This window comes from Parasteatoda tepidariorum, chromosome X1, assembly GCF_043381705.1.
Source record: "Parasteatoda tepidariorum isolate YZ-2023 chromosome X1, CAS_Ptep_4.0, whole genome shotgun sequence".
NCBI classification, from domain to species: domain Eukaryota; kingdom Metazoa; phylum Arthropoda; class Arachnida; order Araneae; family Theridiidae; genus Parasteatoda; species Parasteatoda tepidariorum.
Genome location: NC_092214.1, coordinates 69,117,125 through 69,136,939, shown reverse-complemented (window position 1 = coordinate 69,136,939; position 19,815 = coordinate 69,117,125). Strand labels below are relative to the sequence as shown.

The 19,815-nt window shown below is 30.9% G+C and overlaps 2 protein-coding genes and 1 long non-coding RNA gene across 9 annotated transcripts in view; 2 read left to right on the top strand and 1 right to left on the bottom strand.

The window, feature by feature from the left end:
- Positions 1 to 11,275, top strand: part of LOC107451035 (hyaluronidase) — an 18,064-nt gene extending 6,789 nt beyond the window's left edge. Inside the window, exons 2-5 of the mRNA XM_071187501.1 lie at positions 1,749 to 1,993; positions 2,087 to 2,236; positions 8,707 to 8,905; positions 9,951 to 11,275. Coding sequence (XP_071043602.1) covers positions 1,749 to 1,993; positions 2,087 to 2,236; positions 8,707 to 8,905; positions 9,951 to 10,307 — 951 coding nt within the window. The 3' untranslated portion in view covers positions 10,308 to 11,275. The remainder of the gene's footprint in view (positions 1 to 1,748; positions 1,994 to 2,086; positions 2,237 to 8,706; positions 8,906 to 9,950) is intronic.
- A 444-nt stretch (positions 11,276 to 11,719) lies between these two features.
- Positions 11,720 to 16,184, bottom strand: LOC107451017 (uncharacterized). 4 transcript variants are annotated; one of them, XR_011638189.1, is made up of 2 exons: positions 15,941 to 16,184; positions 11,720 to 15,373 (listed from the first exon to the last, which is right to left on the bottom strand). It is a non-coding gene; the product is annotated as an uncharacterized lncRNA (long non-coding RNA). The 4 variants fall into 4 exon arrangements; XR_011638191.1 differs by having other exon boundaries at positions 11,720 to 14,126; XR_011638190.1 differs by having other exon boundaries at positions 11,720 to 14,005.
- A 69-nt stretch (positions 16,185 to 16,253) lies between these two features.
- Positions 16,254 to 19,815, top strand: part of LOC107451016 (CREB-binding protein) — a 141,787-nt gene continuing 138,225 nt past the window's right edge. For all 4 annotated transcript variants that reach the window (XM_071187500.1, XM_016066974.4, XM_016066973.4 and 1 more), the window contains exon 1: positions 16,254 to 16,853. In XM_071187500.1, the coding sequence (XP_071043601.1) occupies positions 16,778 to 16,853 (76 nt within the window). In that variant the 5' untranslated portion in view covers positions 16,254 to 16,777. The remainder of the gene's footprint in view (positions 16,854 to 19,815) is intronic.

Below are 19,815 nucleotides of genomic sequence, written 5' to 3'. Positions count from 1 at the left end.
GTATGCCAATTCTGGCATCACAATTATATATTAATTTTTCCGAAATTATGTTCATTTTACATAAAGTTTATCTTAAAATGTGTTCAAGAATCTCTTATAAAATTTTTATACATACAATATTATCTTTTAACGATGTAAAACTTCATATCGGGTTGAGTAAAAAGTTTTCCGCCAGAAAAAAATAATCGCGTAAAATGATAAATACATACAAAATCAGCAAAGCTAATGAGGATAGTAATTCAAATCAACAATGGTCTGCCAGCATTTGGACAACTTTTTAATCTCTTCTGCGAATAACTGTGTCCAGAAAGCGATCGACCTCATTTATGACCTCGTCAATTGAATGGAAGATTGTGCCATCAAGATGCAGCTGCAGATGTAAAAACAGATAGTAATTCGAAGTCACCTTGTCTGGCTGTATGGTGGATGTTGCATCAAATCCCATTCCAGCGTGTAGAGCGTCCAGCCGGTCATCGCATTTGCGTGTGGCCGGGCGCTATCTTGAAGAAAGAGAACTACCTTCCGTCTGAACTTTGATTAGCATATTGCTGTATATTGTTCAGTTGATAGCCTGCCCGCTTTTCAGGTACTTTTCATAGATAATTCGACAATCCCACCAGATACAGAGAAACACCTTCTAGTTAGCGTTTGTCTTGCAACCGAACCAACTGATTCCCCGGGTGCTGACCACCCTCCTTTTCGGCTTGTATTCTTGTAGTACACCCATTTTTCCTCACGGGTCACAATTTTGTCCGGAATGTTCTCTTTTCGTTGATCTCTGAGCAAAGCCAAACAGAGGCCGCTTTTCTCTTGTCTTCAGCAGTCAATTTGTGAGGCACCCAGCGGTTAAACTTAAACGTTAGATTTATGTGTTTGAGAGCACTAACTATTGTTTTTTTTAGGTAAACGTCAATCTCTAATGCAATAGTTCGTGTTGAAACATTTCTGCCTTGATCAATGATTTGCTTTAACTCGTCACTATCAACCTCAATAGGGAGGCTAGAACGTAGTTCATCTTCAATGTCAAAATTCCCAGCTTTAAACTTTCGAAACCAAACTTATATACCAACCAACTGTATCATAAGAAACAGTATTGAAACCTAAACTTTCAAACATTTTTTTGTGGCATTCAGTTGCACTGAGTTTATTTTGGAACTCATAGTACATAATCGTTCTGATCTGTCGATGTGATATCTCCATATTAAACACTTTTTTTGGTGCACAAGATAATAAAGTTTTGACGAACAAATTACACAGTTGTGTAGTTCAAACTTTTAATTTTAGAATGCAAAAACCAGTTTGGAGAAAGGTTAACTACCACTGGAATGGCTACTGTTAGCGCGGAGGTATCTGCCTTTGATGGAAACCTTTATACTCAACCCGATATTTTGTATAATCTTATTTTTACAGCATAAGAAATATTGTATAGAAAAAGAAAACTACACTGAGTACTGAGCATTTCACTTGACACTTTGACTGTCAAACATTATGCGCATTATATATAAATGCATTAGTTGTCTTTTCTTATATTGTGTGTATACATAGTTTAGGTGCTCATTTATCATCTAATGGATACTTTGTCTAGTACCCTGCTTTTTCGATTTAAAAAGGGTTTTGATTTTTCCTTTTTTTTAAAGTACCTAAAACTATTAAAACAAACGTGTAAATTTTAAGAATTCACTGACAACAAACAGGAATTATTGCTCCTTGGCCTTTTTAAAAACAATATTACATTTATTAATTTTCAGGCAGCAAATATTTCAAAGCATTTGCAGAGAGCTGCTGAAGATTTACAAAATACCATTAAAAATGAAAGTTTTAATGGAATTGGTGTCATTGACTGGGAAGCTTGGAGACCTTCGTGGAATTTCAATTGGATACCCTTAGATATTTACAGAGAAAAGTCAAGGGAGTTTGCAAGAAAACAAAGTTCAACTTTGAATGATAAAGAAATAGAAGAATTAGCAAAACACCAATGGGGAAATGGTGCTAGGTGATAACAGAATTTAATTTGTTAGTAACAATACTTTATTTAATATAGATTTAGCGTTAATAATCCTTATATGTTTAATATCATATACCTTAGATCTTACATGCTAGAAACACTTGAACTTTCAAAGAAATTGAGACCATCTGCAAATTGGGGCTATTATTTATTTCCTGACTGTTACAATTATGTGGGAAAGAAGCCTGCAGATTTTGAGTGCTCCGAAAAAGTGAAAATTGAAAATGACAAGTAAGTGAATTTTCATTTAGAATATTTAAGATTTTTACAAAGAAATTTTAGATATAAAATTACTTTAAACTCAAAATCTATGGATGGTGTTTTCTACACAAGGGTGCACTGCAAGCTCTAAATTGCCTATACTAAGGATTACTGTTTCTGGTGTATTTTGAAACCATTGGACTCACAACGTGATTATTGTGTTTTGAGACTATCTTGATCAGTTTTTCTTGTATACGTGTATTTGTTACCTGATTTATTATTTGTGTTTAAAAAAAGAACCGTTATAAGAATCGTCATTTGAAGACCTGACAGTTCAAGACGCAAGAATCGTTATAAAACACTTTTTAAACTTGACAACAATAAACCAACTTCGAACTTAACTCCTAAATGTTAATTTGTAAAATGAACTTAATCTCACTGCTGGAGCAATATGCTAACACTAACGTATGATGGTGCACGGCTTGCAACAAGAACAGTAAAAAAGAAATCAAATCGGGACTGCCAAATAAAGCGAGTTCTTTCTAAATCTAGCTACCATGTCATCTTTTTTAACACTACATCTATAAATATCTAAAAAATTATACGAAATATTTATTAGAAAATTATGGCAAAAGTATAACAAATATAGTACTAACGGAAAATTCTAATTTGTTCCGCTCAATTTTTAATAAATGTGGTTCAATTTTCGGTAGTTCTTACAGAATGTTGCCAAATTACCGAAAAGAAAAAAATTTTGAGAAAAAGGAAAAAATCAAATTTTGAGATGAACATTTAATCGAGTAATGCAATCAGTTTTGTAAAAAATAAAGAATTTCAAAAAGCTTTTTCAGATGTTTTGTAAAACAAGTTCAGACCCCATAATGTTAAATTGTACTTTTTGCGTAGTTTTCGCTATATCTCGAGAACTTCATAAGTGGATTGAAAAATTTTTGAAAAAAAAATTAAAATTTTGAATTAAAAAATTAATTTATTCAGAGATAATACCGTGTAAAAAATCATTTTTAGTAAATATTTACCACGTTTTATTATTTTATTTAATATTAGTCGAAAAAATTTTGAGTTGTAAGGTATATAATTTTTTACATCGTTTTAAAGAATAATATATAATTAATTTAATTTTACATGACAAAATGCAAAAATTGAGTGTAATCGGTCGAATAGTACCTGTGAAATCAAATTTCAAAAAAGTTGTATTTTAAAAATTTGATTTCTCAGGAACTATTAAACCATTTTCATTCAAATTTCGTATTTTTCTCTGTAAAATTATGTTCTTTAAAATGATGTAAAAAATTTTATACCTTAGAATTCAAAATTTTTTCGACTAATATTAAATAAAATAATAAACATTTTTACCGTAGTAATATCTTTTGATAAAGGAATTTTATAATTGTGTGTAAAAAGTTTTCAATTAGCTTTTAAATTTCTAGAGATATGGCGAAATACACAAAAAGTAAAATTAATATTAAAGAGACCAAACTATAGAGACTACCACCTGTATTTTTTTTTTTTGGGGGGGGGGGTCCGAAATCCGAATCCGTTGAAGAAAGAAAAGTATGTTTATATAGGGAAAGTACGTTTTTGTGTCTAATTTCGTAACTTAAAATATTTTTTGCATGAATTAATTAGCATATTTGAGGCCACTCCCTCGAACCATGCAAAATGAGTCCTGGAACGTGAAGATCCGATCATTAGATAAAAAGTTATTCAGGGTGGTCCGTTTATTTATTAATTTTTTCTGTGCACTACACAGCAAAATTTAAATTCTCAAAATTAAGTTACATACAAATTAATCACAAGAAATTTAATTTGAAAACTGTGAAATGGTGGTTAAAAAGGACGATGGAAAAAATCCATGACTAAATAACTAAACTGAAGAAAAATCATGCAGATTAAATTAAATAAATGCTATCAGTATAAATACACCACTAGATAAATTAAATTCTCACTAATATTGTCTTTCTTGCTTCAATAGCAGCAGACATCTAAAAACTCAGTGACGGGAAGAGATCTTTAGTTCAGCGGTTCCCAGTTTTTTTCGGTTACGGAACTAAACAGGAGAGTTTTTTTTTGTTTTGTTTCGGCGGAATCCCGACTTTTAAAAAATAAAGCTCATTAGCAAATGTGAATATGATAGAGAAAAAAAGGAACAATTTGGAAACATTTATAGGGTAGGTAGACCTGCGCAATGGGTTAATGGCGACGGTGTGGGAAACATCCCTAAGGATGATCCGAAGACATGCCACCGCAAATCCTCTGCAGAGGGGATACAGGGAAAAACGAAATTTATCAATTGTTTCATCAATATCAGTCATAAATTAGACAATTGGATTCTTAGATCTGCAGCAGCTTTGGATAAAATAAGCTGAATTAGGGTTTTCGAAATTGAAAAAGATTTATTTTAAACTGTTAATATGGTTTTTGGAAAAAAGAATTCTTAATTTTTGAATTCGATTATTTTATTTTGAATTTCAACGTTCGATGAGAAATACCTCTACATGAATAAGATGAGAAATAATTATGGAACTTTTTGTTTTAAATTTTGTCATTGAATAATTTCATAAAAATAACCGAAACATTAAATATATTGGTTTGGCCTATTAAAGGTTTCAAAAATCAATTGGTTAAAATAACAAAAATCCTAATTAACGTAGTGAATCCTTGTGAATTTTCCACGGAACCTTAGGGTTCCGTGGAACACCTTTTGGTTACCGTTGTTTTAGTTAGACTAACAATATACCGTGCTCCTAAAATATGTATATCATTCCGTAATATTTTTCTGCTAAGATTAGGCAAGTATTTCTGCAGCGGTCCTCTGCAAAAACTTCTCTGTGAAAAGTTAAAACCTTTACGAAAACTTTGTTACACATTATCGCGCTAGCAGTTTTTATTTTTGAAAAATAATCTGCAGAGCCCGCTGCCGTGCTGTAGGGTTTCTGCTACAAGGCTGACGCTTGGTAAAATGGTATAATCTCGTAATTAAAATAATACAACTTGAAATTATTTAAATAATTATGTTGTAAAACAAGCTGAAAGTACTATTTTGAAAATCTATCTTTTTTTATTAACTTACCAAAACATGACTATTTGAATAAAAAGAAATAAAAATTTAACAGTCACCATTATAATTTAAAAAAAAAAAATTAATTCTTCAGTTTGTCTCCAAATATTAGCCGCTGTTATCTTCTATTTCATATTTTATAACCGATAACATAAGAATAGTAGTCAGTCATTAATTAATACACATTATGTCTAACCACATAACAGGTGGGAATACGGGAACTATCTATTAATTAATTTTGCAGACTAAATTCAGACACCCATACGTTTAATAACATAAAGCACATAACTACACAACACAAATTAGTAAAGGCACTAAACAGAATGCAAAGTTTCTTTTTCAAGAGTACTAGTTCAAAATAATTACCCAACTTTCATAAAATGTCAGTAATATTTTTAATAAACAATTATAAAGAATTAAGATACGTCTACTTTGTTGTATTAAATCGATTTTCAACTTAAACTTAAAAAGAAAACATTTAGAATCTTAAAATAATCACCAAAAAAAGAAACTATTATTGAAATAAATGGAATTATAGAAGTAGTTACAGTTCCATTATTTATTCATTAGTAATATTTTTAAGTGGCAATTTTTTTATGCGTAAGCATTTTTATGTGTTTCAAGTGTCAATGGAGGTGGGAAAAATTCAATATCGGGGGGGGGGGGGGGGGGGNGGGGGGGGGGGGGGGGGGTTCCTTCTCTCCTCTTTTAAGTTAATTTTTTTTTTTTTTTTTTGAAAACTAAGGAAAATAAGCTATCACGACAGGAAAGATTCTTTTAAAATTTAAAAATAGAGCAGCAAACTGGAAAAAAAAAAGTTTTTCTGTAGTGTAAAATTTAAGATTCAGTTACATTCACAATATTCAAGTAATCTACAGTTAAATTTACATTCTGTCAGCTATTCCCTGACCTAAAGGTTTTTGTTTCGCGCTTTATTAGCTGGATAGGAGCTTTTTTCTGATACCTTTGAAATTTATAAGTATTGAACATCTGGAGTTCGTCAACATGAAAAGAAATACGGTAAAAAGTGAAGCATCTTTGAAGCTCGGGAGGTTCCTATATGAAGGGATATTAAAAGAAGAATATTATAATAGGATATTGTTACAAGCAAAGTAAAATTAACAAATAGATTCGCCATTTTTATAACTATTGGTCCAATGATAGGATTTTCATGTACTAGCATGATGCAATCATAATGATTATAGACTAGAGATGTGCTCGGTCCCAGTAAACTTGAATCTTTTACCCGGCCAGTTCCAAGTACTCAGCGCAAATATTTTATTTCTTACCCGGCCTGTTCCGGGTATCCAATAAAATTTTGATTTATTACTCGATTACTATTTTAAACTAAATCTTTAACGTTTCTAAGAGAAATTTGGGAGGACTGTTTCGATGCAGCGGATACTTTTTTTTTTTTAATTTGATTCACTAAAATTTTCAATGTGTTACCCGGCACTGTATATCCGATAAATTTGACCAGGTTCATGGTAACCAGTCTTGAGAATAAAAATGGGTCCGAGAACCCGGGTAACTGGCACATCCGAAATATGGAGCTTAAATATGCTAATTAAATAGTGCTGACGATATTTTAAATAACAAGATCAGGCATAACAGAAGTTTTCTTAGCATAGACATCCCTCCCCCCCCCCTTCGGATTCAGTTTTTCGATTCTCGAAATTAATAGAGTAAACGCAGCTGAAAAATACGAGATCTCAATAGTTCAAAATCCCAAATCAAATATATATTATTAGCGTGTTTCTCCGTATCTCCGAAACTATTTATTTGAATCAGAAAAAATTTGCAAACAAATATAAAACTTTTTTATTCAAAAATATTATAATTACATGCATTTTTTAAATTTTTTTTATCAAATAAAGTCCAAAACAATTATTTTGAATAGGGTATACCAGGTAATTGCCGAGTATCTGGTACACCTCTTACAGATAGTTTTGAAGAGTAAGATCGAAAATTATAAAGGCTTAATAATTCTAGAGAAATGAAACTTTAAATATACGACTTTTATTGCTCAGAAACTATACTGAACCGATTTCGTGTAATTTCGAGTTTTACTCACACTGATCTGCACAAAAATAATAAATTTTTTAAATAACTTGTTTGTTTTTTTAAATGTTTATTTAACGATATGAGATTTGTTATATTCCTATGTTAATAAATTGCGTTATGGCTATTTACATTTTTTTCGATTTCATTGTTCATTCAAGCTAGTTAAAATTTAATTTTTATCAAAAATTAATACACGTGGGTCATAATTATTATTCTGAATATAATTTCTGTAATGCGTTTTAAAACATTGAAATTTACTATGAAACTTTCAATTAATGATTCTATTAGGTTTCTCCAGAAAAATGTATAAAGAGTAATTTAAAAAAAAAAAAAAAATTTCAAAAGTTAATTTTTTTTAAATAATCAGTAAACATTACTGAAAGTGGTTTAAAATCATCTTATTTAAAACTATATACGACCAAAAAGAATTTTTTTTTTTTTTGCATACCAGAGATACACATGGTTTATAATTTTGATTCACGTAATCAGTTTTTGAGATATATAACTAAGACAAATTCAAATAACATCAAGGGTCACAAATCTTTGAAAAATTATCGTCTGACTAAACTATTGGAGCCACATCTGTGAAATTATGGCTATGCTCACATTGTGAGAGTTCAAAAATCCGAATTCATCGAGAAGATTTTATTACCAGATTTTACACTTGAAATAATAATTAGCACTAATAAAAAGTAAAATACTTGCCAGCTTGTCTGGCATGAAGGATAAGGCTCCGAAATTGCGACTTCAAAATCATGATGATCTGCATCGCGCACTGCCTGTTTTTACTTCTCAAATTAGCTAGTTATAATCAATTTGAAGCAAGATGGGATTCAAGTCACCTAGCCGCAGTGGCTCTGGGGATAGAGCGTTCGTTTAACAATGAGGTGGAACCAGGTTGGAATTCCAGCTGTGGCTGGTTGATATTAATTTTACTCCAGGCTCGTATTGACTACACTACTGACGCAAAATCCCCTTGTCGTTGGGCTAATCGTGAGAGGTTTCTCTCTCCATGTAACGCAAATACGGGTTAGTTCCATCAAAAAGTCCTCCACGAAGATCAGTTTGTCCCAGAAGTTTCCTAGTCTTCTGGGTTTGGTTCAAAATTATAAGACACGAAGTTGAACATTGATAGCAGTCGAGTCAGAATTGGGTCGACTGTTCAAGGCCTGTTATAAAATAAAACTCAGTGTCTCAACCACAATACTTTGGATTAATTAGCATACTTAAGGTCTCGGCACATAACTATTAAGCTATAGAAGGTATTATTATCACGTAATATTTGGATAAATTGATCTGAGTTATTATGAGTATTTTTTCTACTGTACTATCGAATAACATATGATATATTTTTTAGATTATCATGGCTATGGAACTCCAGCACGGGCATATTTCCTTCAATATACTTATATGATAATCATTTGGATCATTACACAATGGAACAAAGAAGTTACAAAGATCACGAAAAACTTAAAGAAGCAATAAGAGTTGCACCAGCTGAAGCAAAAATTTTGCCTTACATCAATTTTCACTTAAAAAAAATACTAGTTCCGCAGGTATTTTGCTTTCAAATATGCTTGAAACTAAATAATCTATATTAAAAAGAATGAGGTAAATTAGTAGCGCAGAATTAAAATGAACTTCTTCATTGTTAGCTTGACAGTAAATCTAGATGTCTGCTTTTAAAACATCAAAAAATAATATTAGATTTTTTTATATAAAAGACCGCAAGAAATACAATATGCAAAAATCTACAAAACATCATATTTTTAGAATTACTATAACATAAACTGATTTGGTAATTAAAAGAATGCACAGTAACAAAACACTTTTTTAAAATTAAGATAATCATTTCAGCAACACATCAAGAAAATTAAAAACAGATATCTTTTTTGCTTAACTTTTGGTGAAAGAAGTAAATCTTAAGTTGAAATAGTTTTTTTTTCTTCTCTTTTTTAAATATTTATTCGTCCCGCAATGGACTGATCGTTAAGACACGGTTCCCCGCAGATCACCGAAGTCAAGCATCACTAGCTGCGGTCAGTGTGTGGGTGGGTGATCACTTTTATCAGGACCGAGGGTGTACGGTATTGGTCCTCGCTAAAACTGTTCTACCGCGAAGTGCTCGACTTCGCACACAAGTCGTCAGGCTACCATAGCGGGGGTGCCATCCCCTCTGTAGATGATCAAAATTGTGATGGCATGCCTTCGGATCATCTTCAGCGATGCTTCCCATACCGTCGCTCATAGCCCATTGTGCAGCTCTAGTGCGACGTAAATAAATTACAATAACATATTTATTCATATTGCAGAATCATAAAACTTTAAGATGTTTTTGCATAATTTACTTTCTTTCCTTATAAAATTGTTCAAGATATAATAAAAATGCTTAGTTATTATTCATAGTTTTAACTAATACATTGCAACATTGATCAATTAATTCTCTAATTGTAATAATATTGTAACTAACATTTACTAAACTTACATTAACAGTTACTAAAGAATTACCCAGTACATAACTCATAAAAATACTTTTGTATTGTATAAACTATAGGCTCTTATTCTATGTTGAAATATAGGAAAATTTAATTATTTACACAGGGTGATTTTGAAAGAATGGCAGCTCAGGCAGCAGCAATAGGAGCTGATGGTTTCATAATATGGGGATCTTCCTCGGCAGTTAGTTCAAGAACTCATTGTAACGAAGTAAATGAATACATCACTCAAGTTCTTGGACCAGCTGTCAAAAAAATATCAAGAAACGCAGAGTTATGTTCAAGAACGGTATGCCATGGAAATGGTCACTGTACTTGGCCAAATGATAAAACTGTGACAGCATGGAAAGAATTTTTAAAAGAGTATCCTAGTTTCTACAAAAATGAGATAGTGTGTAAATGCAAAATACTTTATACCGGCACCTTTTGTGGACATCAATTAAATAAATTACCTAATCAATAATTGGAGAACAAATTTTTCTGGGGAAAAATAATGGCTTTAACACCATTATGAATTATTATAAAAAGCTAAAATTTTTGTATAAAGGGATTCAACTGAATAGATGAACCTTCACTGGTGCATAAGCGCAATTTTTAAGCTTAAAAAAAACCGTTTATTGTTGTAAAAATGAAATAGCTCCTTTTTTTATTTAAACCAATATTAATTTGTGCGTGTGTGCAGAGTTAAACTTTAGTGTTTTATAAGCTCTCAACAAGTTATTATTTTGGGCACCGATTTGACTTAATTTCATAGCACGATTTGCACATTTACAATACGCTTCATTTAGCAACTTTTGTCCTTTTAACTTCATGTTATAAACCTTTTTCGGTCTGTTCTCAGACACCAGATCTATTGAATATCAACAAAATACGGCCACAAAGTGTAAACACAAAAACAAGAGAGTAGACATGAATCTAATCCATTAGATATAGTATTATAAATTAGATGTAATTAGAGTGGGTCAAAAATTTGGAGCTCATAAAAATTTAGATGAATTTTTTTAAAAGGATTATTGTTGAAAAGACTTTTTCTTTTTTAATTTCTACTTTCAGAGCAATGTTTTAATTCCTACCTCAAAAACGAGGCAAAAAGCAGCTTTGCTTAAAATTTGAATATTAACTCAGCTACTTTAGAGGAAATGGGTTCTCCTTATAACTAATAAAGTGTATAAATATTATTTAAAATTTTTTGTTGATATTGAAAATAATTCATCTGATTATGAATAAAATTGCATTAAAAAACATTTTTGGATTTAACTAGCCAAAATTTGCAAATGGGCAAAAAATGACCAGTTGTAGGAGCTTTATATCATAATGAAAAATCCCCAGGAAGCTAGTGTATGCCAGACATACTCTCCATCTTTTAGTCAGAACATCACTATGTTATTGAAGCTATTTGCATTACATTTTAATAAATATTTATGATGTAAATGTATTTTGTCTTTGTTCACTTCCACTTGACACATCATAACAACAGCCAACTGCATTAACAAAGTAACTGAAATTAAAAGTAAGCTGACACTTAAGGATATATTTGATCCTGCTGTGTTTATAAATACGATAATTAATTTTCATAGACATAAAGTTGGAATACTTAGTCACCACACATAGGAATAACATGTATGTGACACCAAAAAGCATGAAGGTGGCATTTAAAACATTTACATTTCTGGCCTTATTTAATAAAAAAAAGTATTAAGGCAGCAAAGCTTTTACACCAAGACAAATTTAAAATCAATAATTCTGTTTGCTGATAACCCAACAATGATTAAATTCTGGTACAAAATTTTAACTAAGAAGAAAATAAAAACATATTTGAAGAAAAGCAGGATAAATTTACTAAATTAGTTTGTTTTTAAATAAATAAACAAAAAGTTTTAACTGGAATTTTTTATTTTGATTTAAAAAAAAATATAGTTAAACCAGCAGCATATGCAAAGAAAAAATTGTAATACTTTATAAAATAGTGATACATAGAATGAAAATACGTCTGCTGATAATTTTTGTAAGCCTGTGAAAACATGTAAAATCTTGAGGCATTGCAAATCAAACTTGCCAAAAAGACACAACTAAAAGATTTGGAAAAAAAAATCAAAATAGTTCATGTAACATACAGAGTAAATTTAAGGAGTATTAAAGCTTAACTTTTTTTTTTTCAGTGAATAACAGTTGTAGTAAGTAGCACAACAAGCTTCCAATAATATATTTCAGATTAGCTAACTTTTGGTGATACAGGATGCACTTGGATAGCTAGAAACCACACAACAGTAAGTAAACTTCAAATTACATAGGGTGATTCAAAAAAATTTGGCCAATGAGAAAGGACAAAGCAGGCATACAAAGAGAATAAAAAACCATATAGGAACAAGCAGTAGCAAATGGTTCTGGTAGAGGCGAATGCAAACTAAACCTAATATACAAGGACAATAAACAAAAATCATTTTAAATTACTTTATTATTATAGTATTTCAATCTGTTATGCTTTAACCACCAATACACCTACACAAGATGGTGAAAGTTGTTTATTTGGGCAAGTTCTATCACCCCTTACAGTTGTGACCACTAGTTTAATAACACCCTACCTTAATAATTTTATTTCAGAAAATCTATATTAGAATTAATAGGTTTCCATGTTTCAATCAGTTATTGGCATTCAAGTTAGTTGAAAATAATTACCTGTTATAATTATTGTTATAAAAAAAATTTATCAAAATCAGTCAGAAATCATAATCAGATTTAGAGTGAAAAAAAATCATTTAATAGAATCAAAAACCTGTCCTAATTAACCTTGACAATGCTTTCAGAGTTTGGTAATTTTCTTTTCTTCCTTGAATATTAATTTGTAACATTTAATGTGTAAATTATTAAGACTTCACTGTTGACAAGGATTCTAAAATTTTTTCCAAAGTTCTTTTTTTGAAGATGAGGTCACAACAAGATATAAAATTATGGAACACCTTATATAAGGAAATTTATTATTTTATGTGGTATCACAGTTTGCCAATATGCCCATTTTATGCATCAAAGTTAAGTTTAACTCCTCGAAAATTTTACCGTGAAGGAAAATACTGCTTGTAGAATTTTTGTTAAAATTGATAAGTTTTCTCTCTGGCTCTTAAATACTTTACAAATTAATCAGTTAGTTAGTTAGTTCTTTGAGAGCTATTGGTGCAAGTGCCAAAATCAATCAGCAAAGTGTAAAAATTAAAACTGATACCCCTTTCGAGTAACTTGAATTCAAAAAACATATCGCTTTAACATTGCCAATAACTATAGCTGCTTGTGAAAGAGATTTTGCAAGTTAAAATAGAACAGTCATTAAAAAACAAGCTTTGCCTGGTGATAAACATTTAGATGAACTTTAAGTTGTGAAGAACCTCTTAATCTTGCTACTAAGGTAAGATTAACATAATACAACATAAATTTCAAACATACTGAAAAAAGCACTAAAAAAACCCCTAAAAATTTTATTATTAAATTCCGTTTTGTTAGGAACTTTAGTCTAATTAGCCTGTAGAGAGCGAAAAAAATTGGAAATAGTGTGTCATAATGTTGTTTAGTTATATATTCAATTTATAACTCTAGAATATATCTGTTTATAATGTAAACTATGCTATAAATGGGCAATAATTTACAAACGTGAACTTTGCTTTGAAATTCAATCTTATATTTTAAAATTTACTTCTTAAAAAATTTAAGTAACATGAATGAGTAACATGTGTATAGTTTTTTATTTTTCTAATTATGGCATATACATTAATAGACATACAACCAAAATGGTAACTTAAATTTATATTTATCCTAAAATTTAGTATTATTCAGAAGAAAATTTTTTTTTAACACAGTATCAGATGTGATGAGATGACTGTTGCTGGAAATTTGAAGTTTTCTTTATGTCTTTCAGTTAATTTGTACAAATTCATAAGTAATTACTTTTTAACAGCAACTTTAAATCCATTGCATAAATAGAACTTTCATAACAAAATGGTCATATTCAGGAACTTTGAAAAAGACTGTAAACTAGATCAGTAACTTACTGTTACAAAGCATGGCTGAAAATTTTTTTTTCTTCTCTCCTTTCATGTTTTTAATATTTCAGACAGCTCAGGGGCCCCAAGTTGAAAGGCTTTGAGGGCCACTTTTACCATAGGTTGAGCATCCCTGGTTTAGAGTAATTGAAACTATTATGTGACATATGAAATTTCAAAAGAAAAGAAACTATTTAATAAACTTATTTTGTAATGGGTGTTTTTATTCTTCACAGTTGACAAGCTTGTAAATCCTGAATTACAAAAGCATATTTACTCTTAATACAAATTAGAAAATAATCATCAAACATATCATCATTATATCTAAATGAGTGAATTCATCAGAAAAATTAATTAGTGCAAGTACTGAAAATAATATTATCTCACTTGAAAGTTAATAAAAACAAAAAAGTTCGATGAGCGAGATTCTCATGACTTTCGATTATATCACCATAGTCTGTTAATATTCCAGCAAATTTAAAATAAAATAAACTAAAAAAACTTTGTTAAATCCAATTTTAAAGATTGGTGTTACTCTGAATTAGAGTTGCAATGGCATTTAAGCAATAAACTGGTATTTTTATAATCGAGAATACATTTAAAAAAATTATTATATGAATATATAAATTTATCTTTAATTAACAGCAGATTTAAAAGCTGTTCTAAGAATGTGGCAAACAGAGCATCTGCCCAAGGCCCACATTACAGAACTGTAGAGAGGTCCCACATAAATTTTTTTGGTTAATTGTAAAAATTTAGATAAGTTTTTCAAAATTACTTCGGAAATAAAAATGATCAAAATTATTTCTAAAGACCCAGTACAAGAAAACTATTCATAAAAATCAAAAAAATATGAAAAATAAAATGCATTTAATCATTTTTTGTTGATTAAGTAGGACTCTTAAACACAAAGTTTTATATTTCCTCCTTATGGTTCCTGCGCTTAATAAATTATCAATAAAACTCAAGTGACAGTATGAATTTGACAATAAAATAAAATCTAAATAAATGTTAATGTTGTTCGATCCTAAGAATGAAATAAAAAAAAACTTCGAAATAAATCATGTAATTTATTTCAATAATTTAAGCGAAAACCTAATGATCACTAAGGGTCCTTCAAAATTTAAAAAAGTCCTGCAAGACGTTTTGCCCAAGGCTCCTACAAAATCTACCAATAGTTTTGCTTAACACATAACTGCAAAACATAAAAATTTCTTTGTGTAAACAAACTATTTTTTCCAAGCAAAATCATTATTTTCTTCCAATCACACAATCCTTTTAAAATGCATAGAATTTCCCTTGTTAATAGGAAGATTTCCATATTGTGATCAGGGATAGGATTATCACCAAGTGTTGGCGACTACCAAGCAGCAGCTAGCAAAAAACATCACAGAAGGGGACCAACAGAAAAATTGGTGTGCCAGATCACGATACAGATATATCCTGCAGTAATTGTTTTTTTTTTTTTCTTCAAAGGAATGAAAATATTTCCTTTTCCAGGCTAGAATGTAAATTTAGTGTTTTAGGAAGGGATGATATAGTACAGAAACTCTTATGAGAAAACTTTAAACAAAACTACCCAGATTTAAAACAAACTGGGTGTTTTTAACTAAGCAAATCATCAATGATTGAAGGTATTAGTATTAAAAAAAAAAAAAAACAAGACATATTATCCAAAAAAAAACAAATTTTTTTTTTTTACATTCGTTTTGTTCAGAATTAGAATAATCAGTAAGTAATTTTTTATTTGAGTTGCTACTTAAGATCATATGAAATGAATCTTAGGCCGTGAAAATGTTGTCTGTTATGTCAGAAAAGCAGTAGGTATCCTTAGGAATAGCATGCAAATTCTTATTTCTCTTGAGTCGGTGGTAATAAAACTTTTAAGCAATGGGAGCAGGATATATCTTTAAGTAATTGTTTAATACAATCGAAAAATTATATTAACTGGAACAATTAAAGAAGATTACATATTAACAAATAATGTAAGTGATTCCAAAATTGTAAAATAATCATTAGAATAAAAATACAAACTGTTGTTTTTTATTCATAAATACGTATATTTTACCTATTTTATCAAAAATACTATATATAATTTGTAAAAAGAACAATGTGACGCTAGGAAACTAAAATTAGCTGAACATAAGTAATGCCTACTCTAGCAGCGTGTGTTTGTGTGAATCAAATCAAAACAATAATAAAGCTCGACTCACAGTCGAGATAGACCGAAATCGGTAATATTCGGTGCATTTCGGAGAATTGTACACAAAAACTTATAAATAAAGGAACCAATCAAAATAGAGATAATTAAGCATGTGACTTTAGCTGACCAATAAGATCTAAGTTAATTTGTAAACTGTCTGTTCGGAGATAATCGTTCTTTTCTGTCAGCGCAGAAAAGTTTCTAGTTATTGCCGCCATTTTGTACTACCCGAGGATTGTTTGGTCTGTATTGTCAACATATGCGTTAGCATACGGGATAACCGTACGTTGGTTACTTCGCAGTACGTGCTGCTGGTTTGTGTTTATCATGTGTGACTACTGAGGAGGTTGTAAAGCTGATCGTCAAAAGTCATTCGTGATTGTAAACATTATGTTATGCTTTCGTTCGAGTTTGTTTGTGAATATGGAATTAAGATAAAATCATAAGGATACTGAGCAATTTCATCTATAGATATAAAAAGCGGTATGTAACTTAGCGATTTCAACACAATGATTATTAGCCTTGAGTGCCTTTACCATGGAAATGTACATCGAACAACATGGCACTCGTCGGGGCCTCCAGTGCGGTTAAGTATTAACTGCACTCTAATATGTCTTAAATTTTGTGAAATCTGACAAATTTGGCCATTCGGGAATTGGTCCGAAACTTGAAGCAATTAGCTTCAAGTTAGGCTTACTCATCATGGCTGACCACTTAGTTGATGGACCGCCGAATAAGCGACCAAAACTGAGTGAAAACGCTATTTCTGACACACCAGGTAAGTTTTGTTGTTCTTTAATCTTTGTGTGTATATAGTATGTTTCAGATGTATTATTTTTCTACAAGTGTATATTTCTCTATAAGCATGTTTTATTATATTATTTTATAAGCTTAAACCTTCCTTTAACGCTTTGTTTACATTTTTACTAACCAGAAATGAAGTTTGTTTTAATTTTATTTCTTCTCTAAAAAGCTTCTACAATTATTTGTTTGTACCGAGTGATATTATGATTTACTGATGTTTACATTGGGATGTTTTGGTACCATTGTTTACTTTTTATCATTGATTTTACTTTTAGAATTGAACTAATATGGAATTATTTTAACATGAACTTGAGGAATTAAGTTTTATTTTCCAGAAGCAATATTCTCTACAGATAGTTAAGTTTCCTGGGCTCAATTAAAATTTTAATAAACTTGTTTTGATATTAAATTGTGGCTATCCTAATATATTTGTTGTGTGTTTCAATCAGTTGTTGTCTATTGATATTTTTGAGAATATATGCTGTTTTAATTATAAAAACGATTTATTAGTTATAATAGAATGGGGGATATTTCTGTATATCGGTCCAATGCTCCAACTACAATCGCCTAGATGCCAAATGGATTTAGAACTTTCACATTTTAAGAAAATACATGTGTCACAATCTGCGGTAGAATAATGTGTAAAGTCGTAGCGGGAAGATTTTCATATTGTGAACAGTGGCAGAATAATCGCCGAGTCTTGGCAACTTCCAGGCAGCGACCCTCGAGAAACCAAACAAAAACACAACAGAAAGGGACCAAATAGAAGGCAGGCACCCCAAGCAATCATTTACATGTTGTTTTTTTTAAAATTGTGCTTGGTTAATATTAATTTGCGATTGTAGTTTGCTTGGCAGATCTCGATACAGAAATATCATAGCAACTTCATTGCTGCAGCTCTATAAAAAAAAATTCATAGAAGGGGAAATTGGTATGACGGATCACGTCATGGAAATATATATAAGTCAAAGTTCTAAATGAAAACATCAATAATAGGTTAAAATTATTGAACATAGATACCTCATCAAGGTTCCCACGGCCCTTGACAGTCCTTGAATTTTTTTTTCTCTAAATTTAGGTCCTTGCAAAACTTGATAGGTTCTTGAATTCATCCAGTACTGCCAGTGGCCCTTTTTATAAAACACCCACGGGGACTTTCTCGTTCTTTCTGTTTTGTTCCCGAGATCTCTCTCAAGGTTTTTTGGCGCCACCGTTTCTAGCCGGGCCTAGCGTTTTGGTGTCTGGCCAAGCGCGCGGAGCATAGCAGCCAATCACCGCATCCGGGACGGGACTCCTCTTCATCGTCTGTCGCATATGCTTAGATCGTTCTTTTTTCTAATTGAAACTGTAATACTCTCAAATTTCATAACAATGTCTACCTTGTAGTGTTCAATAAATTGCCCTTTTACCATCCACACTTGTCCTTACATTGGCGTCATTTCAAAACTTTATTGTAAAGCGTATTCGCAAAGGAATGTAGCAAAAGTTATCTGACCAATAGGGAAGCTACACAGGTTAAGTTTATTGTTGTGAAATTTAATGTTTTTTTGGCCGTAGCAAAAATTATGAAACCTTTTCTGAAGACCTACCATAGTGACCAGATGCACTTCTTTTACAATTTTTCTCCGAAGATACATTTAATACAAACAAGCAGTCAGTTGACTTTTTTAACGTTTATAAAAAATAAACCGTGAAAAATTTTTCAAATGCTGCAGAGCTGTGCAAGTTTAATTTTTCCGATGAAGTAAATTTCAATTTAGTGAATGAGATAACCTTAGGATTTGTTGGGGACATTTGTGTTAAGCAGCTTTTAAAAAGAAACAGTTTGCTCTCAAAAGATGCGTTTAATGTCCGCATGGAATCCAGAAGTTTTGTGACAAAACTTCTGGAGAAGCTGTTGAGTAAATGTCCAATTAATTATTGCTTAGTAAGGAATGTATCTTATTTCAATCCAAGAAAAATGGCACTTCAGCCTGAGACTTGTCAAAAGTCTTAAAAATTTTTTTGATGAACTTGAATGAAAAAAAAGTTGTTGTGGATGAAGAATGTGATGAAATAATTTTTCAATTCAAGCATTTTATTGAAACCTTTGTGACTTGCAATAAGTTTTCTTTTCAAAATTTTTCTACAGAGAATGATAGGGTAGACACCTTTTTCCATAGTTTTATCAGTCAGAACAAGAAGGCTTATGATTAATTATGGAATACTATGAAAGTGACTTTTACTCTTTCACATGGACAAGCATCCATTGAAAGAGGTTTCTCCTTCAATAAAAAAATTGAAGTTGAGAATATGATACAAGAATCATATGTTTCTCAAAGAATCATTAAAGATGCTATAAGATGTTACGGAAACATTCTCAATGTACCTATTACTGAAGATATGAGAAGATCAGTGTCTATGGCTCGTCAAAGGTATTTAACTAGTCTAGAGGAAAAGCGCAACAATTAGAAAAACAGAAGAAAAGAAAGGCTATTGTAGAAGAGGTGGATTTTTTGCGATCTAAGAGGGCTTACTTAGAAACTGATGTTACCCAAATGGAGAAGACATATGAAAACCTAACTGAAGAAGCTGAGAGAAAGATAAACATTGATTTATTCATCAGATCAAATCAGGGTTTCCGCTACGGTAGCTTTTTTCGCAAAATGCGAAAAGACCCCTCAAAAATGCTAAAATTCAACAAAGCATTTTCGCATTTTTGCTAAAGGATTTTACTAAATTCCATTTTAAAAAAAAGTTTCCGCGAAAAACCATGACGCTAACATTCATGAAAAAACTTGATCAAACAAGAAGGAGAAAAAATCTAAATATCTTTCGCAAGAAGAACCATGACGCTAGCGTTCACGAAAAAAACGTGATCAAACGAGATGAAGCATAGCGATCAACAAAAATGGCTAGAATATATGAGTTTCACCGAGAAGAAAAGAAAAATAAAC